The following is a 26,780-nucleotide window of genomic DNA, read 5'->3' on the forward strand; positions in this document are numbered from 1 at the left end:
TAACCACTGGACTGCCAGGGAATTCCCCACATACCTTTTTTTAAATAATTGAAATATATTTGACATAGAATATTATATAATTTCCACATATCTTTGAATATCAGCCGGTCCCAATTTGAGTATTATTTAAAGTGGCTGCCGATATCTGGGGGAAAAAATGTTTTTCTACAAAGAAATTATCTAGAAATAATTACACTGATGCATCATGCTGTTGCCGCCCCTACCCCTGGAGCTTCACTTATAACTGAAGAAGAATATTTTATAGCAAGGCATATATGAACCAGAAGCTCCCTTGGTTTGAACTCAAATCGAGTTTCATCCACTGACATTTTAGTTTCTTAAGTATTCTACTGCCTGCAGAGCATTCCACCAGAAGTGTAAGCCACATGGCAGGTTGATTTATGGTTCTGATTACTTTATGTGTTTTCCCTGGTCCCCGAAGGTGTGTGTATAATGATTTGCTCTCAGAGATCTTCGATCCGCTACAATATCACTAGAAAATTCTTACCTCTATGTGCTCTTATACGCCTGTGCTAATTAGAAGCCAAATTATCATCCTGAAACAATCACTCCTCCTAGCACTCTTAACTTTCTTATGATTCAGTGCCCATTTTATTACACAGCTTAACAGACATTAAACATCTTGGAATTTATGCCATTACAAACAATATGGATATTTATTTTGATAGTAAAAGTATCAAAGAGGTTTGAAGACTCTTTGGAGTTTTCCAGCAATCCGAAATCCTAAAACTCTGACACTCAGATTGAAATATTTTCAATCTGTCAAAACCACTGGAGTCTTAGAGGGGAACATATGTTTTCCCTTCTGGAAGTTTGTCTCTGTGTGTTCTATCTCTGGTATCATGCAAATAAAAGCATTAAGCTGAGAAGAGCTTACAAACACTTTCAGTGTTCCAAGGACCTTTTATGGAAAAGTTGTATTTCCCCCCAACAGAGAAAAGTAAGATGTGAAAGAATTTTTTCACTCAAAGTTTCCAAAGCACAAACATGCAAAAGTATAGCCTTGGGGAGAGTGGGGGTCAGAGTGGCCTGTGTCCCCGCAACTTCTAGCATAGACCCCCCCCAATAATGTCTCAGGTGCCCCAGGGAAAAAGTAAGTGTAACTGCCCCAAATGTCCTAGACTCTGAACCATGATGGTGTATGAAACGAGTCAGAAAACTTGTGAGACCTTGACGTATCTGTTAATTCTACCAGAGTAATAATGACAAGATTTCCAAGGACACAAACCAAGACCAAAGGCTGTGAGCGCCATCTGGTGGCCATATCAGCACGCCCGAACTCCATTACCTGGGCATGCCCACCACCTCCCCCCAATCTTTTTTTTTTTTTTTTTTTTTTTAGCGTGATGCCCACAACCTGGTCTGATTGTAAACAGGGAAATTCCTGTACTTCTTCTTTTGGAGGGATTATTTTTATTTAAGACACTGAGTCTCTATTTACTCTTATAACAGTTATTTTTAATTTAATGAACGTTTTTAAGTTTAAAAAGGGAGCTGCTTCTACGAAAAATGCTAAGAAATTATAGTAGGGCTAGCCAAGAGACATGGGACAAATAGTGAAAGTGGTATATGAATGACTGAAGTTTATGAACTCTCTTCGGGTGGGGTTGCCAGATAAAGTAAGGACACCCAGTTAAATTTGAATTTTAGAATTTCGTTTTAGTGTGTGTCCCAAATATTGCATGGGACACATTTGCACTAAAATATTATTCATTATCTGAAATCCTATTTTAAGTGAACATCCTTTTTTCCTCCCCTAACTCTGGCAACCTTACCTTAGGAGAACAAAGAAATTGCACCCAGGACTTCCCTGGTGGCACAGTGGTTAGGAATCTGCCTGCCAGTGCAGGGGACACGGGATCGAGCCCTGGTCCGGGAAGATCCCACATGCCGTGGAGCATGTAAGCCTGTGTGCCACAACTACTGAGCACTCGTGCCACAACTACTGAAGCCCGTGTGCTTAGAGCCCAGGCTGTGCAACAAGAGAAGGCGCCACAATAAGCCTATGCACCGCAACAAAGACCCAACACACCAAAAATAAATAAATAAATAAATAAAATTTATTTTTAAAAAAAGAAAAGATATTGCATCCTTCTCCTTGTCACTTCCGTTTTGATCTATCAAAACAAGCTAGTGGGGCTTCCCTGGCGGTGCAGTGGTTGACAGTCCGCCTGCCGATGCAGGGGACGCAGGTTCGTGCCCCGGTCTGGGAAGATCCCACATGCTGCGGAGCGGCTGGGCCCGTGGGCCATGGCCACTGAGCCTGCACTTCCGGAGCCTGTGCTCCGCAACGGGAGAGGCCACAACAGTGAGAGGCCCGCGTACAGCGAAAAAAAAAAAAAATACAAGCTAGCTCTTGTCCTGTCTACGGATTGCTTGACATTTATGCCCCAATAAATGTGTCCCTGTGGGAGTACTGAGGCCTGAAATCTGAAAAATCACAGGGCAAAGGCCCACAGTGCACCTAGAGGTGGGAATGTCCGGGCCACTCAGAACAAGCAGTCTGGCCACATCAGACCGAGAGGGAGGGGGTTCTGGGCCCAGCTCTCTTTCCCGGCCTCTCGGGTACCTGCTCTGTGGAGGCCGAGGCCTGGCAGCTACTTTCGGGCCCTTACCAACGTTGCATTTGATGGAGAGCCTTCCGCACCCCACGTGTAGACCTAGACCCCTGGAGGGGGGCCCGCCCTTGAGGGGGCTCTGAGCCATGGACTTAGAGGGTGCTCACAGCAGCCATAGATAGAGCCGGCCTGTGGTGCTCCCACCCACGATTCCTGTATTACCTTTATTTTTTTATTATTATTTTTTTGTGTGGTACACATGCCTCTCACTGTTGTGGCCTCTCCCATTGCGGAGCACAGGCTCTGGTCGTGCAGGCTCAGCGACCATGGCTCAGGGGCCCAGCCGCTCCACGGCATGTGGGATCTTCCCGGACTGGGTCACGAACCCGCGTCACCTGCATCGGCAGGTGGACTGTCACCCACCTCGTCACCAGGGAAGCCCCTGTATTTCCTCTTAATAACAACCACACTGGCGTTTAAGTGAGCCTGGCAAGGCTTACAAATGCACACATAAAGATTACCAACTACCTTCCCTAGAGACGGACGAGGGAAGTTGAAGCTAAAACACACCGTGAGAGCTTCCCTGGTGGCGCAGTGGTTGAGAGTCCACCTGCCAATGCAGGGGACACGGGTTCGTGCCCCGGTCCGGAAAGATACCACATGCTGCGGAGCGGCTGGGCCCCTGAGCCATGATCGCTGAGCATGCACGACCGGAGCCTGTGCTCCACAATGGGAGAGGCCACAACAGTGAGAGGCCCGCGTACCACAAAAAAAACCCAAAATAAACCCAAAACAAAAGAAAAAAAACACCCCGTGGGTAGTCAGAGGAGAGGACCGTCATAGCTCATCCCCCTGTGCCGTGTGCCAGGCTTGATCTGAGCACTTGTACACATGCTTACTTATTAAAATACTTCTAACAATCCTATCAGGTTGGGACTACCATCACCCCGCGTGCAGACTGAACAAAAGGAAACAGAATATGGTGTCCTCCTTGTGTTCACAAAGCGCGTTAACTGGCAGAGACAGGACTTGAAGGCCACAGTCCGGCTCCCGAGTCCATGCCATGCTTTACAGCCTCCAACTTCTCACGCTCATTCCTAGAGCCACCTGGGAAGGAGGAACCAGGCAACTAAAGACTGGGTTTGAATCAGACTCCACGTCTGACCAGCCGCGTGATCCCGAGCAGGGGGCCTCGCCTCTCTGAGTCTCAACCTGGCTCCCTTGCAAAATGGGCACATTAATGGGAACGTCAGCCTTCAGCAACGCTGTGACGAGTATCAGTGTAGCATGTGTGAACGGGCTCTGTAAACTCTGGAGTGTTCTGTGAGGTATAAACTACCCTCTATTCTCATTAGAGGGAATTCATTTCATAACCTGCTCCCGGCTCTTGAACTTTACTGTGCATCCAGTCAGTGCTGGATGATCTGGAACCAACAGCTGGTCTATTTATGGCTGAAAACTCACAGGTCATAGGAAGACAGCAGCACCGGAGCCCCTGGGTGGCCACAAAGATAAAGTTCGTGTCTTCAGGACCGATGACATGGTGGTCACTGAAGGAACAGGCCCCTCCTGCCCCTTCCACTAGTGACAACTGAAAACCTTGGTTTCCCCAACACCCCGATCCAAGATCAGCCCGACTCTTTGCCCAACGTTGGAGAAGTACCGGTGTGTCCTGCAGTCCTGGCTGGCCCCCTCTGACGGTGTGTTGCCTCCTTCCACAGATCAGTGCCCTACAGCAAGGCTACAACCAGGTGCTGAGCCAGACCCTGGAAATCACCTCCCTGAAGCACAAGGCCGAGAACTTAAGGAGGGACGCCGCCATCACGTCAGGTGAGGCCCTTGTGCATTCTGGACCCAGAGCTTCTGCCCTCCCCCTGCAGACATCACCAGTCAACCAGCGCACCTGTGCCCGTGACCTGGGTGCAGCCTCAGGGATCACCCGTGTCGGTGCATTAGAGTTCTCCCTCAGTGGAGGTTTCTTGCCACCCAGTTCCGAGGGCAGGGCCTGGTAAATATTTGAGAGAATGGTATCTCTTGGCTACAAGGTCTCCTGAGCACTGGCCCCACCAGGGAGAACACAGGTCGCCTTGTGGCTTGGGTGGTTCCACAAAGCAGCCTGAGTGCAAACTAGAGCGTGGACAAAATGGGGTCACTCCTTTAAGGCACCCATGGTCTCACCCATTTCAGCCGAGTGCACTTGGGCCCAAGGGAAACCATTTTCTAATTTGATCCGAGGTGGTTCCCTGATCAAGGGCTTGGGTTGGCAGAGGGGCAGCCAACGCACAGCTGTGGCTGAGCTTTGATTCCCTGGATTCCTTCATTGCTTCCACGTGTTTCTTGAGCTCCTACTAGGTGTCAGGCCCCGTTCCAGGCTCCGGGGAGGGAGAGCCAAGCAAGACAGTCAGATTCCTGTACTCACAGATTCGGGAGGGGGTGACAGACAATAAAAGTAAAGGGATGAATAAACAAGCCCACTTCAGAGAGCAGTGCTGCTGTGGAGAAAATAAACTGTGTGTCTTGGTGGCCAGCGCTTCAGGGGGGGAGGCCAAGGGGGATCAGCTTAGTGGGTGTGCAACCATGGAACTCAGGTGGGACTTGAACCCGTGGGCTGGGACTCGAACCCACTCAGACCCCCCTATCTTTTAATCGAGATCACGCATCTGGTCTCGGGACTTACTAAAGCTCAGGTTCTTTATGTCTCATCGCAGAAAGAATTCAGTGAGAGACCAAGTAAGAAGTGGATTTCTTTAGAGAGAAACACACTCCACAGACAGAGTGTGGGCCATCTCAGAAGGCTAGAGGCCCCCAAATGTGGGGTGGTTAGTTTTTATGGGCTGGGTAATTTTATAGGCTAATGAGTGGGAGGATTGGGACAACTCTAATATTTTGGGGAAGGGGCGGGGATTTCCAGGAATTGGGCCAACACCCACTTTTTTTTTTTTCCTGTACACGGGCCTCTCGCTGTTGTGGCCTCTCCCGTTGCGGAGCACAGGCTCCGGACGCGCAGGCTCTGTGGCCATGGCTCACGGGCCCAGCCACTCCACGGCATGTAGGATCTTCCTGGACCGGGGCACGAACCCATGTCCCCTGAATCGGCAGGTGGACTCTCAACCACCGTGCCACCAGGGAAGCCCCACCACCCACTTTTTGACCTTTATGGTCAGCCTCCGAACTGTCCTGGTGCTGGTGGGTGTGTCATTTTGCTCATGTATTACAATGAGCCTGTAATGAGGCTCCAGTTCCCCTGGAAGTCGAATCTTACGCCCCCTTGGACCTAGCTGATTCTAACCAGTTTATGTTGTATCCTCCATGGCTATGTCCTTCTTTTAGAGAGGACCTGTTTCAGGTGGGCAAGGACAAGCCAAGGGCAAGAGAGGCTGCATGGAGTGAACAGGGGATTGTGGGGATGGGCAGGGTCGGGGGGTCTGGGTTTTTATTCCAAGGGTTTTGGGAATCCAGTGGAGGTTTTTAAGCAGGACCTGAGATGCCTAGAGACCTGAAGAGGATGGGACCACTCACAGACGAAGGGAGGGAGAGAAGCAGGTGACAGGGAGGAGGCAGTGAGCCTCGGAGGGGCACATCACTCTGAAAGCAGCCAGCGCAGAGCAGGAAACATGCCCACAGCTGTAGAAGCCAGGCATAGCATTGAGTCGCACGTGAATCACCATCTCTGTATGAATCTGTGCTTTTCTTCTGCTTCACTCTGCAACTTAATAACACCCACCCCCACCCCCTGCTGCCCCCAGGTCTCTGCTTATGCTCCTCCCTCACTTGGGATGTCCTCAGATATTTTCTGAGCACATCCCCCAGGCTAGGTGCTGTTCTGGGCACCAGGAATGGAAGGATGAACTCGCTGGTCCTCACCTTCCTCCCGTATGTCGGCCAGTGAAACCTCATCCAAGCATCAAGCCTGTCTCAGATCCCTCCTTCTCCGATCAGGGAGTTGGACAGACCTGGGTTGGGATAATGCTTGAGATGGGCTGGACCCACTCAAAGTGTGGCAAGCCCCAGAGGGATTTCCAAGTAACTGAACTGTGTCCTGGAGGCAAAGCTCATTTTTAAAATGAAATTCTGGAGCATTTTGTGCTTTATTTCATAGACATTCTTGATTGATACCTACCACTAAAACTGAGCCTGATGTTCTTTCAAGAAAAGAACCGTAGGAGATAACCCAATACCACTGCATTTATGCACCCTTCTTCCCACTTTTATTCAAAATGATACTACAATGCAAGAGGGAAGAGATATGGGGAGATATGTATATGCATAACTGATTCACTTGGTTATAAAGCAGAAACTAACACACCATTGTAAAGCAATTATACTCCAATAAAGATGTTAAAAAAATGATACTACAGTAATGGAGTAGTTATCTATTGCTGCATAACAAGTTACCCCAAAATGTAATGGATAAAACCCCAACCAATATTTATTATCTCCCCCAGTTTCTCTAGTTCAGGAATTTGAGCGGGGGGTGACTTAGTTCTCATGAGTTGCAGTCAAGATGTCGGCTGGGGCATAAGTCATGTCATCTAAAGCCTCGGGGGGAGCCGGAGGATCCCCCTTCAGAATGGCTGCTCATGTGGCTATTGGCTGGAGGCCTTAGTCCCTCAGCACACATGCTTCTCTCTAGGGCTGCTTGAGGGTCCTCACAACACAGCAGTTGGCTTCCCCCAGAGTGAGTGATTCAAGAGGGAGCAAAGAGGAGGTCACAGTGTCTTTTATGAGACAGCCTGGAAGGAAACAGTCCGTCCTTTCCACAGTATCATATTTGTTACCCTGGCAGCCCTATTCAGGGTGGGAGGGGCTACACAGGGCATGAATTCTAGGCGGCAGGAATCATTGGGGCCATTTTGGAAGCTGGCTGCCGAGAAAAATAATAGGCGCCATGGAACAAACATAATTTAGCCACTTTGTGTTCTTGGACATAACGTCTCATTTGACCCTTACAATAACTCTGTGTGGGACAGACAGTGGGAGGTGAAATAGCTTGTCCAAGACCACCAAGCTAATAAGTGGTAGACAGGGGTCCAAACTCAGAGGACTGTGAAACCAACCACCCCATCAATAGCGTCCAGCAGTGCCCTCTGCCACACGCCCGTCTCCTGGCATCTGGAGAAGAATTCCTGGACATTCCCTGTGCTGGGCCTCTGTCTCCCAGGCCAATGGTGTGGCCTCTCCTCCCAGCTTTGCCTGGCTTGTGCCCACAAGGGGCCCCTAAAGGCTTCTCCTCTCGCTGCTGCTGACTGCCCCTCATTCTCACTGAAGCCTCAAACCCTGTTCCGTGGACTTTGCTCTCATTCCCATTCCTGCTCTGGGACCCTTGGAAAAAGCCTCCCCAGTTCTAAGCGGGCACCGGTGGTGGCCCAGGCTTGGAAGGTCTTGTCCAAACGTTGGCTGACAGCCATAGTGTTGCCAATAATCCTTCCTGCCTCTTTCACCTCCATGAGTCTTTTGTTTTGGTTTGTTTGGTTCTTTTACAGAGATGGTGTCATCTTTGCAAAGAGACCTGTTAGTAAAGGATGGTCAAGTTCAACAACTACAACAGGAGGTGAATCAACTGAAAAGTGAGAACAAAGGAAAGGATCACCAGCTCGAAGCCCTCAGCTCCAGAGTGAGTGTCGGGTCATCAGCAAATTGTAGCTGCGAAAAGCAGACACAGTGGAGTCACATGACACACGGTGGTGAGATGAGGCCAGTGCCCAAGGACACAGGGAGGGTAGCTGCTGGGCAGGTGGCCAACTTCTCTGAAGCCTTTCAAAGGACAGCATGTATGTGGCTCAGAATAAGCATAATAGATTTTCAAATCCAGCAAACATTTTCCATCCCCTATTATAAATGAGTTTGTTTAATCCCAGCAACAAACACACCTATGAGCATATACTGCCATTGCAAAGTTTAATATTAAACAGAATACGATCTCTCTGTGAGCAAGGATGACCACACGGCTGCATCATGGTCCCTGCACCACTGGTTCTCATAATTGTCTTCAAAGCAGAATGTTTGAAGATCCAGATGCAAACACGCAGACTCTCATTTCTTCCTTAGACTTTAGTGTGTAGAATGTCTCTATGGAAGATGAATGTGGTAGGCAAGCAAAGAGCTTTTTACATGTAACTTTGACTATTTGCAAATCTTGCCTTCAATGCTAACTTTAGAATCCTGCCTCTATAGGATAAGATTTCTCAGTATTTGTATGATGTGCCTGTTTCTGTGAGTCAAGGTAAAACCTCAAAGGTTTCATCTCAGGTGGCAACTCAGAGATTCCCAGAGGCTACCCGATAGCTAGGTCTGCATGGGGGTGGGGTGAGAACAGATCTTGAGGTTCCAAGGAAAAGGCACAATAAGTAATACCTGGTACATATTACCATACCCAGTTTGGAGCTGGTGAAAGGCACTGCACGAGCTTTGGGATCAGACAGACCAGGGTCCAATCCCAGAGCTTTCTTTTATTGTAACTTATTTGGCCTCCATTTCCCCATCTGTGAAATGGGGATGACAAAATCGTTTTCCGAGAAGTGGGAGGCTGGTTTTCGTTGTGCTCTTCTGCCTCTGCCCGAGGTCGGCTGCCTGGCCAAGCCCTCTGCATTCGTTTCTCCCAAGCAGAGTGTCTTCCCAGGCATGTGCTATAGCTGTTTAATATGGTGTATGTGTGTGTGTGTGTGTGTGTGTGTGTTGGGGACGGGAAGGGGATGCAGAGCTGGTGCTAAGTAGAAGGAATCTGCAAAGACAGCACCTGCTTGGCTCTTCTACCTCCTGAAGTGCATTTGGATGATTTATGTCCCCGTTTCCCCTTCCTCGTTGACCTCGGAATGAGGTCCCTTCTCCTCTAGACTGTGCTGGCCTATAGCACAAGGGCTCGTTACCACCAAAGGTACTGCTCTTGTGAACATTTGAGATGCCTTTTTTTAAATGACATACATCATGTGTGTTAATTTTAGAAAAATAAGTAGATGACATTGAGAAGAAAAAATAAAAAGAGAGGAGAAGAAATGTTACCTTGAGAAATCAGTGTTAATATTTTCATGTATGTTCTTCCAGTCTTGTTTCTATATATTGTCTAGAAATCAATCAATCAATCATTTTATAGTGAATTTATACTATGCCCATTTTAAAAATTTTTAAATACTTATTATTTTCCCATTCTAATAAATCAACACTCTTATCATTCGTCTTAAAAGCTACATACTTTCTCCTGGATGTACCCAGTGTTATAAAGTGGTCTGCTGTTCTAAACAACACTTGGGTTGTTTCCTCTTTTTTTTTTTTTCTTCCACTGTTACTGACAATTCTGTGAAGAGCATCCTTGAAACTACAGATTTACTTATTTCTCCAGTCATTGTCCTTAAGGTACATTCCTAAAGTGGGAATTGCTGGGTCAAAAGAAGGCACATCCATGCTTACGCCCTTAATGCCTGTTGCCAAGCCGCCCTCAGGCAAGACAGCTCTGTTTACCCCTCCACACCAGTCGGGGCAGTTGTGTCTTTGAGATGCAACCTGCACAAGAGCCCTAAGATGGACCCGAGCTCACTGGCTCAGCCCCCTCCACCCTCACCGGTCACAGCGTGAAAACATCCCAATTCCTGCACCCTAAGTACCCAGACTCTACAAAGCTGGATTTCCCCTGCAGTGAAGTTTGCTGGCTTTTGAAGAGGAATTTAGAGGCTCTATTCCTCAGAACTCATGAGAGGGGTGAACTGGGAATGACTGCAGGATCCCGTGCTCCCATCACACAAATGGTCTCACCTCTCAGAATTCAGAGGTGTGATTGGGTTATACAGCAGGAAACACTCCTGGGCGTGAACACAGGTACTTGGGACCCCCAGGCAAGCCCCCGTGGCCTTGTCCTTTTTCTCCACAGTGCTCAGTGCTGAAAGAAGAGTTACAGAAGGAAGATGCCCAGAAGGAGAAGTGGGAAGCCCAAGAGAAAGAGTTAAAACTCTGCAAAACAGTGCGTTGAACCTCCTGACCCCTCGGTGTCCACTGAAAGCCTAGATTGTGGCCTTGAGGGTTTTGGACGGGTTCCTTGGCCCATTAGCTAGCACAAGCTCTGGGGCTTTCTGGGTGTTTGTCTGTTAATGTAGTCTCCTAATTATTTGATTTGCTGTCCTCAAAGAGATGGGTGAAAAGACCATGGAAAACACACTCTCCCCAGATTTTCTGGGCAGTTGGCTCAAGGCCCCTCATCAGGTTTCCCCTGGGGAAAGGGACGGGAGGTGGCCACCATATGCTGCTAGAAATTCACCGTGGTCCCTACCCCTGGACTTGTGATGCCCAGACTTTCATGATCCACTGTCACAAGTTTTATCACAGCCCTGAGCACTGTTATTAACACAACTCTTCTTGAAGTATTTTTGCTTAAATGCATTCAATTTTACAACAATTCATAAAAACAAAATAAAAAGCAAATGTATCACTGGCCTTGTATGGAAGGTGAACATAAAAATCAATACAATGAAAAGATGACCACTCAATGTAAATGTTCACCCCCTGTTCCGGCCCGAACCCTCGTGCACATCACCAGGCATACGTTTTCCATCCGTTGGAAAGGACGGTGCCTGGGACGGGGGCAGGAGACGTGTGTTCTTCTCTCTGTCAGGAGCACACTTCTCTACCTCAAATGAGAAAAAAGAAAAATGTCATTGTTCTTTTCTTCCAAACTGTGCCCATTGTGTCTTCCAAACAGCCCTTATTTAGGTTGAACTCAAAAATATACCCCAAGGAAAGAGATTCTAATGAGTGGATAGGTATCTTGTACTGCTTAATCCAGGATCCATGCTGATCTTCAAAAGAAACTCAAATTTTCCCTCACCCAGCCCTTTCATTGCATCCATTGAAAGAAAGTCTACTTTGCCTCAAAGATGTGGAATTGTCCCCCAAGAGAAGGAGTTAAGCGAATCCCAGACTAGGTTTCTGCCTTAATGAACCGGATGAAATGAGTTGTGGAGTTGACTTCCCTGTTGTTGGAACTCTTTCAGCAAATCCATGACATGGAAAAAGAAATGAGGAAGCTCAGGGTGGAGCTGAAAAGGAGCAGTACCGAGCAGAGCCTGATCTCTATGACGCTGCGGGAAAAGAGCAAGGTATGGCAGGGACAGGTCGGCCTGGGAACCACTCTGGGGCAAGCACTCCACCTGCCTCATCTCTGTTCATCCTCACAATGACCCCATGCGGTCTATACTGGTATTAACCCCACTTTACAGTCGGGAAAACTGAGGCTCACAGAGGTGAGGGAAGTTATCCAAGTTCACTTGCATAAAGTAGTTGTGGCAGAACTTGAATCCAGGTCTGCCTGACTCCAAAGCTCCTGTGTGTAACCACTACCCTAGACTGCCTCCAAATCTTACTTGTGAAATTATCTAAGAAAGAATTGATCCATTAAATCAAGTTTGCCAATGATGTTGTTCCAACTTAAATTCTCATATTGATTTTTTTTTGTCTTTTTGTTCCATCATTGAGAATGTTTTTAAAAATCTCAACATGTTTGTAATTTGAGTGTTTCTTCTTTTAATATGAACGATGTTTGCTTTATATATTTTGAGGCTGTGTTACTAGGTGCATATAAATTTAGAATCCTAATACTTCCTGTAGAGCAAAAATTTAGATCATCATGAAATGTCCCTTTTCATCTCTAGTAGTGTTTCTCCCTTAACGTCTCCTTTGTCATTTAGCTTCACCACTGGCTTTCTGTTGGTTAGAGTTTTCATACCATATCTTTTTCATACGTTCTCTGTCAAATTTTGTCTTAAGGTTTAGACATATGCCTTCAAATAGCGTATCAATTTTACAAAATCCAGTTTGACAATCTTTGACTTTTAGTCCATTTATATTATGTAATTACTCGTGTACTGGGGTTTAACTCTACCTTCTTGCTCAATACCAGTTGTACCATCCGTGGTATGTTCCTTTTTCTCTCCTTTCTTGCCTCCTTCTGAGTGGATGGTTTTCTCTTATTCCACTTTCCCCCTCTATTAGCTTGGAAATATTTCACTTTTTTACTATTCTTTTAGTAATAGTAAGACAATAGCATTCATCCTTGACTCACCAAAATCACACATTAATTAAGTTTTTCACTCTTCTACTATTTTCTTAGTAGTCATCCTGAAGACTATTAAGTGCATTCTTTTTTTTTTTTTTTTTTCGGTACGCGGGCCTCTCACTGTTGTGGCCTCTTCCATTGCGGAGCACAGGCTCCGGATGCACAGGCTCAGTGGCCATGGCTCACGGGCCCAGCCGCTCTGCGGCATGTGGGATCCTCCCGGACCAGGACACGAACCCATGTCCCCTGCATCGGCAGGTGGACTCTCCACCGCTGCACCACCAGGGAAGCCCTGCATTCTTAACTTCCCAGGAGGCACTAGTAGTTGATGATCCTGCCCTTCTCCTTGACAGTGCAGTGAGCTTCAAACACCTTAACTTCACTGACCCCCTCCAGAGTTAGAAGCCATTGCTGTCATTTTCTAAACTCCTCTTGATAGTTAAAACCCCACAAGACATTATTAGTGTTTTGCTATCGTCAGTATCATATCCACACATCACCCTTACTGTTGCTTGTCTTTTCTGCATCTCTGATCACCCACCTGGGTTCATTTTTCTTGTGTCTGAAGAATACCCTTTAATGTTTTCCCTCATTGTGGCTCTGCTGATGACAAATTCTCAAATGTGCCTGTGTGTCTGTCTGGAGATGTATATTTAACCTTCATTCTTAAAACACATTTGACTGCGTATTGAATTCTACAATGGCAATTCTTTTCTTTCAGCACATTAGATACAGCATTAGATATGTCACTATTGTCTTGCGGCTCCTATTATTTCTATTTAGAAGTCATCTGTAAGCCTAACTGTTGTACCTTTGCATAATCTGTCTTTTTCTCCGGTTGCTTTTAAGATTGTCTTTTCCCTTGATTTCCAGCAGGTTTATTATGGTTTATCTAGGTGTGGATCCAGTTCTATTTACCTCGTACAGAGTTCGTAGGGGCTTCTTGAATCTCTGGCTTGGTGTTTTGCCTTAGTTCAGGCGCTTGGGCTCTGTACCACACAGGCAGTGGGGAGCTACTAAGCCTCCTGAACAAGTGACTGATGCAATGACATTCGTGGACAGTAATTAGGGTGAAAATGATAGTTACAATTTGTCATGTACTAGGCGTTACCCTGAACTTTTCACCTCTTAATCTTTACAACAGCGCTGTGATCTAGAAATCATCCTCTCCATTTTACAGATGAGAAAGTCAAGGCTACTAGTTACTAGTAAAGTAACTAGCCCAATGGCACAGTCAGTTTTGTCTGACTCCAGGTTCATCTGACTTCAGTTACCCTGGCATAGCAAACAGCCACATGCTACTGTTTACACTGAAATTAATGAAAATTAAATAAAATTTTAATTCAGTTCCTCCGCCACTCCAGCCCCATTTCGAGTGCTCGATCCCCAGATGTGGCTGGTGGCTGCCGCATTAGACAACACAGCCTCGCTCAGAGTACCTGTACCGTTGCAGAAAGTTCTGTTGGACAGAGCTGCCTTATAGCAGGGTAACTCTCACAGTACCGTTAAGATTGCACTGGAAGAAACTAAACTCGAGGCTAGGAGGCCAGTTGTCATAGTCCAGCTTGCATTTGAGAGGGTTGGAGGACAGGCGTGAGACCCCCGAGTGTGAGAGAGGGAGCAGGGCGGCTTTTGAAGGTGACTCTGAGGCTTGGGGACAGGAACGGGGGCTGTTCATGCAGAACACTAAAAGGGGCAGAGTCCAAAGCTGGACTTGGCTTTTGCAGCATATGAAACAGGCTGCTGAAATAGAAGTCAGAGCATGTTTAGACCTGGGAGAAAACTAAGGCCCAGAGAGCTTAGATGACTTTTCCAAGGTAACGGAGCTGGGTAGAGGCTCTTCCACTGGACCACACTACTCAGAAGAAAGCTCTTAAGGGCTTTTCTGGGTCTTTTATTACATCCCTGTGATCCCCCTCTTCAGATCCCTAAAAACACAGCCTGTGAATTTGTTTCAGCACAAAAACTTTCCATTTATTTACGAGTGTTTGCCTCATTTCCTGTTAGTGCCAGGGCCCAGGGCTCAGCAGGTGCATCCAAGAATTGAGCAGCTGCGAGGCCTACACTGGCCAGCCAAGGGTAGCGTGGAGCACGCCCAAGCTTACCGTGCGTTGACTGTTACCCAAGCAAGGGGGGAAAAGTAGGCAAGCTTCTCCACTTTAAATGCCTTCCTTGGCAGGCTTCAATTCTTAATAGACATTGCTTTAGCAAGCCTCCAGAGAGGTTACCACCAGTGAGTGTGCTCAAGGTGGTAACGACAAACAGTTATGATAATAAACCCAATCATAACATTTCCAAGTACCCATCACGAGTTATTAGAACGAGACTGTACGGCGGACATTCCCGTCCACCTTTCATAGGTTACAACAGTACTTAACACACTCACAGAGCCCTTAAGCACTATTCCAAACATTGAATGCCCACAATAACTCTATGCAGTGATACTAGTATCATCATCCCCATTTGACAGATGAGGACACTGAGTCACAGAGCAGTGAAATAACTTTCCCAGTGTCGTACGGCTTGTTAGGGACCGAGCTGGGATGGGAGTGTGCGGTAGAACATAGTTGAGCCCCGGGTGCAGAGCTCAGCCCTTTCCCGTAGGGGGCAACTCCCTGTGAGTTTGCCTCTACCCTTTGCATGCCTGTGACCCCTGCTGCTGGGCTGCAGCTGTCCCTACCCCTCAGGGACTCCCCCACTGCCATTAGCACCCCCCGAGAAGAGTTTCCCCAGAGGGCATGATGATCACATTAGCAGCAAGCCCATGCTTTCATCATCCTTTCAGGTGGAAGAGAAGCTTCGGGAGGATTCCAGAAGGAAATTGCTTCAGCTGAAAGAAATGAGGAACAGAGCAAACCTCATTAAAGCCAATTTGGAAAGGGCAGTAGGTCAGGTAGGCGTGCTGCAGAGCCCCTTCACGGGCCCGTGCTCTCCACGGAATCCCGCACCCAAGCGGCCGGCAGGGATGAATGAGGAGGAAGACGGCCTGGCTTAGTTCACCCGCTTATCTCAGGGGCAGGGCTTTGTGCGGCTTCCGCGTCCCCATGGATTTCACTAAAGAGGCTTTTCCTTCTGGGAAGCTGCCCACTCCAGTGTTTGCTGTTGCCTGAGACCCTGACCAAGCAGCCAGTCCCAGCTCAAGGCCCACCCCAGTGAACCAGCTGTGCAGTTCCCTCTTGGGAAGGGTTTGAGCTCTTGACCCCGGTGGTGTTTCTAGCACTTTCTCCTTCACATTTTTTTTTTTCTTTTTTGCGGTATGTGGGCCTCTCACTGTTGTGGCCTCTCCCGTTGTGGACCACAGGCTCCGGATGCGCAGGCCCAGCGGCCATGGCTCACGGGTCTAGCCGCTCCGCGGCATATGGGATCCTCCCAGACCGGGGCACGAACCCGTATCCCCTGCATCGGCAGGCGGACTCTTAACCACCGCGCCACCAGGGAGGCCCTCTCCTTCACATTTTTTGTCCTGACATTTAGAGCGATCTTTCTTCCTCTGGGCCCCCAAGCAGATGCTACAGTCAGTGTCCCCAGGGAAATGCCACATTTCTGTTTGTTTGTTTGTTTTGTTTGGCCGAACCGCGTGGCTTGCAGGATTTTAGTTCCCCGACCAGGCATGGAACCCGTGCCCCCTGCAGTGGCTGCGTGGAGTCTTAACCACTGGAGCGCCAGGGAAGTCCTGCCACTTTTCTTAATAAAGTAAAACCCAGAATACCACAGCTTATGCCAGGTGGAGGTGGGCAGGGTGGGGAGAGGGCCATTTCCCAGGGCTCTGACCCAAGATGGCCCAGTGGCCCTTCCTCTGACACGTGGCACAGACATGAGGGCCAGGACATGCAAACGAGCCTTCACCAAAGGCTAAGGGAGAGCAAACGAGAACCCAAGACGGGGCACTGGCCCTCCAGAACACAGCCCACCGAGGGCAGCCCATCTTGGACCCCCTCCACGAGGCATCCTCTCCTGGCAGCCACGGCTCCAGGGGGACCAAGAACGTTTTGCGTGTATGTGTTTGTGCTTTTCTTTTTCTGGGAGAGTGAGTCCACCTCGTCACTCATTGGATGCTCAGAAGGATCTGTAAACCACCAAAAAAGGTTAAGAACCACGATCCTCAAAGGAGCCCTCCGTCCCACCCAGCCCAGCTCCCAAAGCCCTTGCGTTTGGTAGCATCCAAGCCTGGACCATCAGTGTGACCGGAATTTGTCCCACGCGCTGAACTTCAGAGGCACCCACAAGTTAAATGACGATGCTGACCCTCAGGCAGGTTTGAAAGCCTCTTCAACCAACTTCCACACCATCACCCCCGGTGTCCTTTCTCCTGCAGGGTGCCGACCCCTTAGCAAGGCAGAGAGCCCGCCAGCCTGGGCTTCCCTCTGTGCACCTGGGCTACCCCTCACCTTGCTGGCACTCTGCACCCACGGCGAACACCCGCCTTGAGGGCATGATCTGCGCCACTTGCCAAGCGCCTGGTCATGGCTCTGGCCAGGGGTCATCCAGGAAGACCCTCAGAGACACTGAGATTCCTCCAGGTCTAGACTCGAGAGAGAAAGGACGAACAAGGCTTCTCTGCACTGCCTGGGCCTTCCTGTTTCACCCCCTTGTCTCCACAGCCCGCTCCCGGCCTGAGGTCCTGCCCTTCCCCAGGCCAGTGACCACAGGACTCAGCCCACCGTCCAGCAGGACCTGTCCCTCCCCACCCCCACCCCCCACCAAGCAGTCCTGTAGGGCGCCTCTGGTGATAACGCGGGCCATTGCCCACAGGGTCCTCTACATAACCTCTTCCTCAGGCGAGCTAGGACCCTCCCTTGGCCATGAAACCAGCAGACGACCCAGAGTCCCTCCAATCACCCGGCTGGCTTCCGGCAGGATGACTGCAGAGGTGTCCTTAGGAGAGTCACAATTCCTCTACTTGGCTTCCCAGAGCTCCCTGGTGTGCAGCAGACTCCTGTGTCTTAGGACCTGTTCACGTTCTCATTGATTCTGTGGCCCTTGTGGTCCTTCAGGGCTCTGTTGTAGAGCCTTTCATGACCACATTTTGCCAGTGAGCCAAAAACCCAGGCCAAGGGCCATCACGTTGGGAAATTTCCAGAGAAACTTGGGCTTCTTTGCCGTTCAAGTCTCATGAGCCTGGGGCATCTTGAACTCGTCATTCTAGAAGCCCTGATTTAATTTAACTGCGTTGTTTCATCATCCGTAATATGAAGACACCAGCATCAGGGAGGCACTCAGTAAAAACTGGCTGAACTGAAGGAGAGGACTTTGAACATTTGACTTGACAGGTGTTTCTGTTCTAAGCATTCGATGAACGTTTATTGAGTGCCTGCTGTGTGCCAGGCGCTGCACCAGGCTCCGGGGACCTGGAGAGGAATACAGGAGACGTCATCTTCAGGACACAAGGTCTAAGGCACAAAACGGCAGCAGGCAGCTCCTCCTCCTCTCCCCAGGCGCCCTTGCTGATGACACGAGTTACCCGGGCTGACAGCCTCAATGTTTATCTCACAGCCTGGTGCCAACGTAGCAATTATGGAAGAGCGCTCCTGGCCCTGGACTTCCCACTGGATAATTGGCAGCAAGTGGCTCTTCTGAGAGCCCAAGACGTGTGTGTGCTGACCGTGTGCGTCGGCTAGGTTAGGCGGGCACACCTGAAAAGTCATTAAAACCTGCTGTCCCCCTCTCTTGTGTGGGCACTGCCCCTTCCGGTGAGAGGTGAAGGTGTTAATTACCCATAATGACCACTAAAGGCGTGCAGAGCCTTCTCACCGATTTCTCCCAGACCCAGCGATGGAGGCGCCTCCCCCAGCCTTGCAGCTGCAGCTGCGCCACTCACCTCATCCCCTTCCCTTTCTTTGTGCTGCAGCTGGAGCTTTTCAGAGGTCAGGTCCTCAAGGCCACCTGCGGACGCGTGAAACCGTTCCAGGACAAACCCGTCTCCAATCAGCAGGCTCGTCTCTCTTCCCCACTTTCTCCTTCAGGGACCCGGGGCTCCAGACACTGGGAGCATATGTTCCTGTTTTTTGTTGGTGGCACATAATTTTCACACTGTTGCTACACCATAAAGATTTGTTTTGATTTTCTGGGATTTCCTGGCTTTTCAAGTAAAAGCCAGGTAAACTCCCTTGCAGTGTTTCTGTGAAAATCAAATTAAACCACCCAGGACTGTGTCTGGTCGGCAGACCCGCACGGTGAACCTCCGTTAGCCCCGCGAGGAAAGGGGCGGCCTCAGCATGGACGGTGCGTCCTCGCTCGCTCGTTCCTCCTGAAGTGGCAGATGGCAGTGAGGGTGGGCCTCTGGCTGTAACGATGCCTTATTATCCTTCCGTTTATCCTCTCCAACCCTGGGTGTCAGCGCGCGGGTCACAAGATCACACCACGGGCTTCTCTCGGACGACCTCCTTTTTAGGAGCCCACAGCATCAGGCTCAGCATGATGAATCCCTTCCAGAATGCAGAAGAATCTAGAACACACTCGTGGCCACATGACAGGCCTTTGGCTCTTAAAACAGCATCTCTGATCCTGGGAAACATGCCCCGGTGACAGAGCCAATATCCACCCTCCAGAGCCATCCCCAAAACACGCCAGGACCTCCCTCCTCCGAGCTTAAGCTGAAGCCCTCCAGGCCCCCTCCCCCCAGAGCCACCCTGCATTTTAATTTATTTATTTATTTATTTTTGCTGGGTTGAGTCTTCGTTTCTGTGCAAGGGCTTTCTCCAGTTGCGGCGAGCAGGGGCCACCCTTCATCGCGGTGCACGGGCCTCTCACTATCGCGGCCTCTCGTTGCGGAGCACAGGCTCCAGACGCGCAGGCTCAGTAGTTGTGGCTCACAGGCCCAGTTGCTCCGCGGCATGTGGGATCTTCCCCGACCAGGGCTTGAACCCGCATCCCCTGCATCGGCAGGCAGACTCCCAACCACCGCGCCACCAGGGAAGCCCCACCCTGCATTTTAAATCTTTTTTTTTTCTTTTTCTCACCAGTTACTAGAAAAGAGCACCAGGGTCACAGAGGACAATAGCAACGTTTGGCAGCAAAAGCGGACCCTGCAGAAGGAGACCCAGCTCAGCAGCTGCAAAGAGGAGGAAATCACCCAGAACATCAAGAAGCTGAAGACATCCTTAGACAGTTGCCAGGTGCCCCCTTCTCCATTCCTCAAATGTCCCCTGTGTCTCATTTTTGTGCTCCTTGTTCAGGAAATTGTCCAGCTCTGCTTTTAGTCCACCTTTTCTCTTGTTGGAGAAATCTGTTTGAGCTCAGAAAACAAAGGACCTCCAGAAATGCCTCCCAGGTGAACTTGGTGTGGCCAAGGAGAAGCTGCCCGACACACTCCAAGTACTGCCTTTGGGAGGCCCCAGACCCCGGGGGAAAAAAAACAGCCCCGTGTTATTTCCAGAGAAACCAAAGAAACATTCTGGTCTTTATTTGCAGTCTTCTTTTCTGTCCCAGCAGTGGAAGGCTGCTCTTACCCTTATTGGACCAGAGGGTCTGGCAGAGCCCCCACTTCATGGCCCCCACGCAGGGATCCAGCTTATCACATCAGGCAGCTGCTTCTGCTTTCTCTGGAAATATGCAGCTACTATTTGGGGAGTCTGGGCAAATGTTGGCTTGTCAGCACTCTTTCAAATCAGGAAACCGCACTTTATGACCAGCTTGTGTGTTGATCTCAGCAGGAATTCTGTAACCAAATTTGCTTCTCCTTTCAGCCAAATCGTCCTTGGCAATTTGGCTTTGGAATTGCCTATACCTAAACAAAGGGTCTATTTGTCCATCCAGAGTCCCAATTAGTGTGCACGTGAAATAAAAGCTGCCTCCTTCCTTCCGCCCCCCAAAAAAGGGAAGTAGAACTGGGCCGTCACAGGGCGGCCAACATACAGCTCTGCCTGCTTCACGGGCCCGTCAAGAACACTGCTCTGTGTGGGTCACAACCGTCAGGTGGTATTTCTGGCGATGGTGCCCGGGCTCCTCACGACCTCATCTCTTTCCAGGCATGCATGACAATGTCTTGCTCTAGCAATGACCTGAAGAAGGAGGTCGACCTCCTACAGCACCTGCAGGTGAGCCCACCTGTCTCAGGGCTCCAGAAGGTGGCACTGGACATCTTGCGCCTGTCACTGTCCTGGCTGGAGGAAACGGAGCATCTCCTCCACGAGGTGGGGATCCAGTTCTCCAGCTCCGACAAAGGTGATTGAAACTCTTTTCTCACATAGTTACATGACTGAAATATTGCGTTGAATCTGATCACGATGGGACATCTGTTGAGGGAGGCTTCTTAGGTATGTGGCCAAGTGTTCCCTTCTCCAGACTTCACTTTGCTTCACCACTTGAGAAGCAGTGTTTCTGGAAAAAAGTACACAAGTGAGACGTGATTACTGGAGAAAAATGAGACGTGACCGTGGCAAAAGGAAAAATCGAAATTATGCTAAATCTTCTCTCTCAGAAGTAACCATATATATACATATATAGAGTAGAGACGTTTTTTAGAGCAGTTTTATGTTCATGGCAAAATTGAGAGGATGATACAGAGATTTCCCAGGTACCCCCTGTCCCCACTCATACACAGCCTCCCCCATTTATCAGCATCAGCACCAGAGAGGTACAGTTGTCAGGACTGATGAACCTACATTGACACACCCTAATCACCCAAAGTCCATGGTTTATATTAGGGTTCACTCTTTTTCATTTTAATTTTATTGGAGTGTAGTTGATTTACAGTGCTGTGTAGGGGTCACTCTTGGTGTTGTACATCCTATGGGTTTGGACTTGGACAAATGTGTGATGACATGTATCCACCATTATAATATCATACAGAATCGTTTCACTGCCCTGGCCTTTCTCGCCTTCTGAGATGGCCCACGCTCTGTCTGTGGAGTGTGTTTCTCTCTAAATAAGTCCATGTCTTACCTATCACTTTGTCTCTCACTGAATTCTTTCTGCGATGAGACATCAACAACCTGAGCTTCATTAAGTCCTGAGACCAGCAGGTCCACCAATAATGAGGCCCACCCCGGGGAGGACCCAGAGGCCCTGTAAATCACGATGCTCCACCGGGAAGATGGTCCAGTCCTGAAGGTGCCTTTGATCCCAAATCTACTGCCCTAAGCAGAAGCCAGGGAGCACGGCGGGGGATGTGGTTCAGATCAGGCCATCTCTGAGCAGATTGGTGGATTCTGTGCACAAAGCCCTGGTATTAGGTCAACTCGATTTATGAGTTTCACTTCTCAGGTCACTCTGTAACTACACAGTAACAGAAAGTACGCAGAATTCATTAAAAGCCACCTGTGGAGTCCATAGAGGGCAAGTGGGGTGGGTGAAGTTACAGATCAGGGACGTGGTAATAAAGCAAAATGATGATAACCCATAAACCCAAATATCTAGAAACTGATATTCTAGAAATTGAGGAAAGTAAAGCTACAAGTTTAACAAAATAAAAAGAAGCAAAGGAGAAGCCAACTTCAAAGCCAGCCTATGCAATTCCTCCATGGCAGCGCATGTTTGTCTGATTGAAGCCTGGCCCTGCTGTTCTTCAGTGCCTTCCTATTAGTGCCTTAAGTAATCAACATCTCCAGTAATCCCTCTGCAGTGTTCAGGAATTCAACTCGTCATGGGGAAACCTGTGGTTTGAGGACTTAAGTTTTTAAGATAACGTCTTTTCTTTTCAAAACTGGACATTTTTATTCCAAATTAAAGAACCTATCCCCCCCCTCAAAAAAAGAATAGTTTCACTGCTCTGAACATCCTCTGTGCTCCCTCCCAGCCCCCCCGCAGCCCCTGGCAACCACAGATCTTTTTACCATCACCATAGTTTTTGCCTTTTCCAGGATATCATGTAGTTGGAATCATACAACTTTTCAGATTAGTTTCTTTTATTTAGTAATATGCATTTTCATTTCCTCCAAGTCTTTTCTTGGCTTGATAGCTCTTTTTTTCTTTTTAAGTGCCCAGTAATATTCCATTATCCATTCACCTACTGAAGGACATCCTGGTGGCTTCCAAGTTTTGGCAGTTATGAATAAAGCTGCCATAAACGTCCACATGCAGGGTTTTCTGTGGACATGTTTTCAACTTCTTTGAGTAAATACCAAGGGCGCGGTTGCTGAATCGTGTGGTTAGAGTACATTTAGGTTTTTTTTTAAATTAATTTATTTTATTTTATTTATTTTTGGCTGCGTTGGGTCTTCATTGCTGCGCACGGGCTTTCTCTAGTTACGGCAAGCGGGGGCTACTCTTCCTTGTGGTGCACGGGCTTCTCATTGCAGTGGCTTCTCTTGTTGCATTGCATGGGCTCTAGGTGCGAAGGCTTCAGTAGTTGTGGCACACGGGCTCAGTAGTTGTGGCTCACGGGCTCTAGAGCACAGGCTCAGTAGTTGTGGCACACAGGCTTAGTTGCTCCGTGGCATGTGGGATCTTCCCAGACCAGGGCTTGGACCTGTGTCCCTTGCATTGGCGGGCGGATTCTTAACCACTAGGCCACCAGGGAAGTCCGTAGAGTACGTTTAGTTTTTAAGAAAACCACAAAACTCTTTTCCAAAGTGGCTGTTTTGCGTTCCCGCCAGCAATGAATGAGAGTTCCTGTTGCTTCACATGCACGCTAGCGTTTGGTATCGTCACTACTATCATATTTTGTGTGGAACTTCCAGGGCATTTTCCCATGGAAAGAGCTGTGTGATTCTAGGCAAGTTACTTCCCCTCTCTGTGCCTGTTTCTTTACCTGTAAAATGGGGATAATAGGGAATACTCACCCCTTAGGATTTTTGTGAGGATTAAAATGCATTGATACATGTAAAGTACTTAAAATAGTACCTGGCATAAAATAGGCACTACCTATACACGTGTATTGATTTTTTAACTTTACAAAAGAATAATGTCATATTATACCCAAATTCCTTTAGTTTCATTCCTAACAGTACATCTGGAGCACCCTTCCATGTCAATACACACAGATCTACATCATCGCTGTCACTGATGGCAAGGAACCCCATTCTGAAGGGTGTACCGTAATTTATTTAGCCAGTCCTCTATAATGGGCATTTAAGTTGCTTCCAGTTTTTCACACTTAATAGATGAGGCTGACATAAATATTATTCACACATACCTGTTCGTCTTATCTTTATCATCCTAGATGTGGAAGGATATGAACCACTTTCATTCAACAAAGATTTATCGCAGGCCTCCTAGATACCAGGCACAGTGAAGGTTGGAAACATAATGGGGTCAGAAACAGGTAGAATTCAGGTTATGGGGTATATGGATGTTGGCTGTAAAATTCCTCCCTCTTCACTGTACATTTGAAATCTTTCATTATAAAATATTGGGGAACTAACAGGCACTCTCCCTGCGCTTGTAGATCTTAGGGTCTCAGGGAGGAATAGGGTGGGGCATTAACTGAAAAATCACTCACATGTAAAACTTTATTCATGACAGTTGCTTTGAAGGAGAAGTGCAGGGCTCTGACCTGGTCAGGGACGGCAGGGCAACTGCAGGGTGCATAGGAGTTATTTGCCAAAGAGGGGAGGGGAGGGCATTCTGGGTGGAGGGAGCAGCGTGGTGGGATCGCAGGAAGCATGGAGAACTCACGGGGCTAAAAGAAAAGGAGGCGGAAGGCAGGGACTGGTGAAGGAGGTCCACAGGGGCTGTATCATGGTGTGGCCGGGGGCTTGCAGAGCCCTGGTAAGAAGCTCTGCTTTAACCTGAGAGCAGAGACAAGCCCACGAAAGGTTTTAAGTAAGGAACTGATGGAACAGGCTTGCATTTGGAGACAGTCATCTTGGCCACGAGTGGAAAACGTACAGGAAGGTGGCCAGCACAGAACCCCGGGAGAGCAGTTAGGAGGCTGTCACAAGACACGATGGTGGCCCTCACTGTGGCAATGGAGGGGACGGAGCAAGAGAGAAGATTCCAGGGGATTTTAAGAGATGAATCAGAAGGCCTCAGTGATGGAGTTAGATATGGCTAGAAGGCAAGTGATGGAGAGAAAGGGGGCTACAGATCTCCAGGTTTCTGGCTTGTGTTAAAAGTACAGATGTGGTTCCTTCACTAAAATCCAGAGTAAGGAATGCCACAGGAGGACCAGGTTTGAGAGGGAAGATGAGTGTGAGGTGCCTGTAGACATCCAAAGTGAGGTGCCAAGGACGCAGCTGTCACCCTGGATATCCAACCGTATCAGTGATGTGGCCCCGGAACCCAGAAGAACATGTGCCACATAGCGGGTGCTTAGTCAGATGGGATGGATGGACGGGTGGATGGATGGATGGTGATTAAAGCCATATGGGTGAATGGTATCACTAGGAAGAAAGTATTGAATGAGAAGGGAGAGCCCAGGGCCACACCAACATTTATCCTTGATACTACTTGCCAAAGCGCTCTCCAGAGAGGCTGCGCAAATTTGACATTCTTACAATAATGAATGAGAATAGAGGAGTGATTTTCAACTCTGGTGATTAAGCAACCCCAGCCAGGATATCTCTAAGGTAATCTAGAAGGTGGTGTGAATTTCTTTTAAACGTGTTTAAAAAGAAAGGCAAGGCTTCTCTGGTGGCACAGTGGTTGGGAGTCTGCCTGCTAATGCATGGGACACGGGTTCGAGCCCTGGTCTGGGAGGATCCCACATGCCGCGGAGCAGCTAGGCCCGTGAGCCACAACTACTGAGCCTGCGCGTCTGGAGCCTGTGCTCCGCAACGAGAGGCCGCGATAGTGAGAGGCCTGCGCACCGCGATGAAGAGTGGCCCCTGCTTGCCGCAACTAGAGAAAGCCCTCTCACAGAAACAAAGACCCAAGACAGCCAAAAAAATAAATAAATAAACAAATGTGGGGTTTAAGAAAAAAAAAGTATTAAAAAAAAAAGGCAAAATCAAGATTAACTTTTCTGTAAGTGCCTGCCCCTCACAGATAGCATAGAGAACAGGGGCGCTGCATTTCTCCCGGCAACCCAACCCCTCCCCAACCCCTGTATTACTGTCGTTGTAATCATGGCAGAGTCTGAGTGTGCATGAAACCAAGAGAGATGTGGCCCACAGTTCTAGCTGTTCTTCAAAATCAGAACTAAAACAAGGAAAGACCATGATCTCTATCCTAGTAATAGCAGGGCCAAGCAATGTGTGCACTGTCCCCTCCCCAGGCTTCAGGAGTCACTGAAGCCTCTGTCTCTAAATCTAGTCATACATTCCCGTAAAGAAACATGGGTTGCGAAATTAAGCCATCAGGGGCTTCCCTGGTGGCGCAGTGGTTGAGAGTCCGCCTGCCGATGCAGGGGACACGGGTTCGTGCCCCGGTCCGGGAAGATCCCACATGCCGTGGAGCAGCTGGGCCCGTGAGCCATGGCCGCTGAGCCTGTGCATCCGGAGCCTGTGCTCCGCAATGAGAGAGGCCACAACAGTGAGAGGCCCATGTACCGCAAAAAAAAAAAAAAAAAAAAAAAAAGAAGCTGGCTCAAAAACTTTTTATGTGTTAGTCCACCATGATAAGTGATTCAAGGTACTTCCCATTACTGAGGCCAGCAGGGGATCCCCCAGTCACTCATCACCATACACAAACAGTCCTAAGAGCCTTCTGTGTTCACAGTTCCTAAGAGGAGGGTAGGAACGATGGTTTGTTTAACTCCTCCTGGGTACTTGTCACTGTGTTAGTTGTTTTACATGTACTGTGTACTTTCATCTTCCAACAGCCCAATGAGCCAGGTACTATTGTCGTCTTTATTTTGCAAGTAAAGAAACTGAGTATCAATAACATTAAGAAACTTGCTCAAAGTCACACAGCTGGTACATGGTAGGGTCAGGACTCAAACTGAGGTCGTTGTGATCCTAGCACTTGTGTTTTTTCTGTGACCCCACATGCCCTCTGAAGATCCAGAGGGGTACCAGGTACATGCCCAGTTCCTAGAGGACAGGTTCTGTCGTTAACTTGAACAGAGACAAACCTGAGAGTTTCATTCCCTGGAGTGAAGGGTGTCTGATGCGCACCGCGGGCCTCGCCCCAGCAAAGCCCCATTTGCATTAGAGCGAATAAGTCTGAGTTCAGGCTTTGGAGACCAGCTACTAAGGTGTGACTATCAAGTGTGCGCTTACTCACTGTGTGAGCAGGTCTCGACTTCTGTGTGCCTCTGTTTACTTGGTTATAAAATGGGGTTAAGATCTCACCAGGTAGTTGTGAGAATTAAACGACGTGGTACCCAAATCATAGGGTCA

At 48.6% G+C, this 26,780-nt stretch overlaps 2 protein-coding genes across 2 annotated transcripts in view; one reads left to right on the forward strand and one right to left on the reverse strand.

Annotated features, from left to right (window-relative positions):
- The window catches only part of LOC132494286 (U3 small nucleolar RNA-associated protein 25 homolog), a 720,475-nt gene that overhangs the window by 630,259 nt on the left and 63,436 nt on the right, over positions 1 to 26,780 (reverse strand). The window lies entirely within an intron of this gene.
- LOC132493606 (forkhead-associated domain-containing protein 1-like) overlaps positions 1 to 26,780 on the forward strand; it is a 63,985-nt gene that overhangs the window by 19,926 nt on the left and 17,279 nt on the right. The window contains exons 4-10 of the mRNA XM_060104321.1: positions 4,301 to 4,409; positions 8,063 to 8,193; positions 10,441 to 10,530; positions 11,558 to 11,662; positions 15,404 to 15,511; positions 19,581 to 19,733; positions 20,586 to 20,781. Coding sequence (XP_059960304.1) covers positions 4,301 to 4,409; positions 8,063 to 8,193; positions 10,441 to 10,530; positions 11,558 to 11,662; positions 15,404 to 15,511; positions 19,581 to 19,733; positions 20,586 to 20,781 — 892 coding nt within the window. The remainder of the gene's footprint in view (positions 1 to 4,300; positions 4,410 to 8,062; positions 8,194 to 10,440; positions 10,531 to 11,557; positions 11,663 to 15,403; positions 15,512 to 19,580; positions 19,734 to 20,585; positions 20,782 to 26,780) is intronic.

The sequence above is a fragment of the Mesoplodon densirostris genome, chromosome 7 (assembly GCF_025265405.1).
Source record: "Mesoplodon densirostris isolate mMesDen1 chromosome 7, mMesDen1 primary haplotype, whole genome shotgun sequence".
Classification (NCBI taxonomy): Eukaryota; Metazoa; Chordata; class Mammalia; order Artiodactyla; family Ziphiidae; genus Mesoplodon; species Mesoplodon densirostris.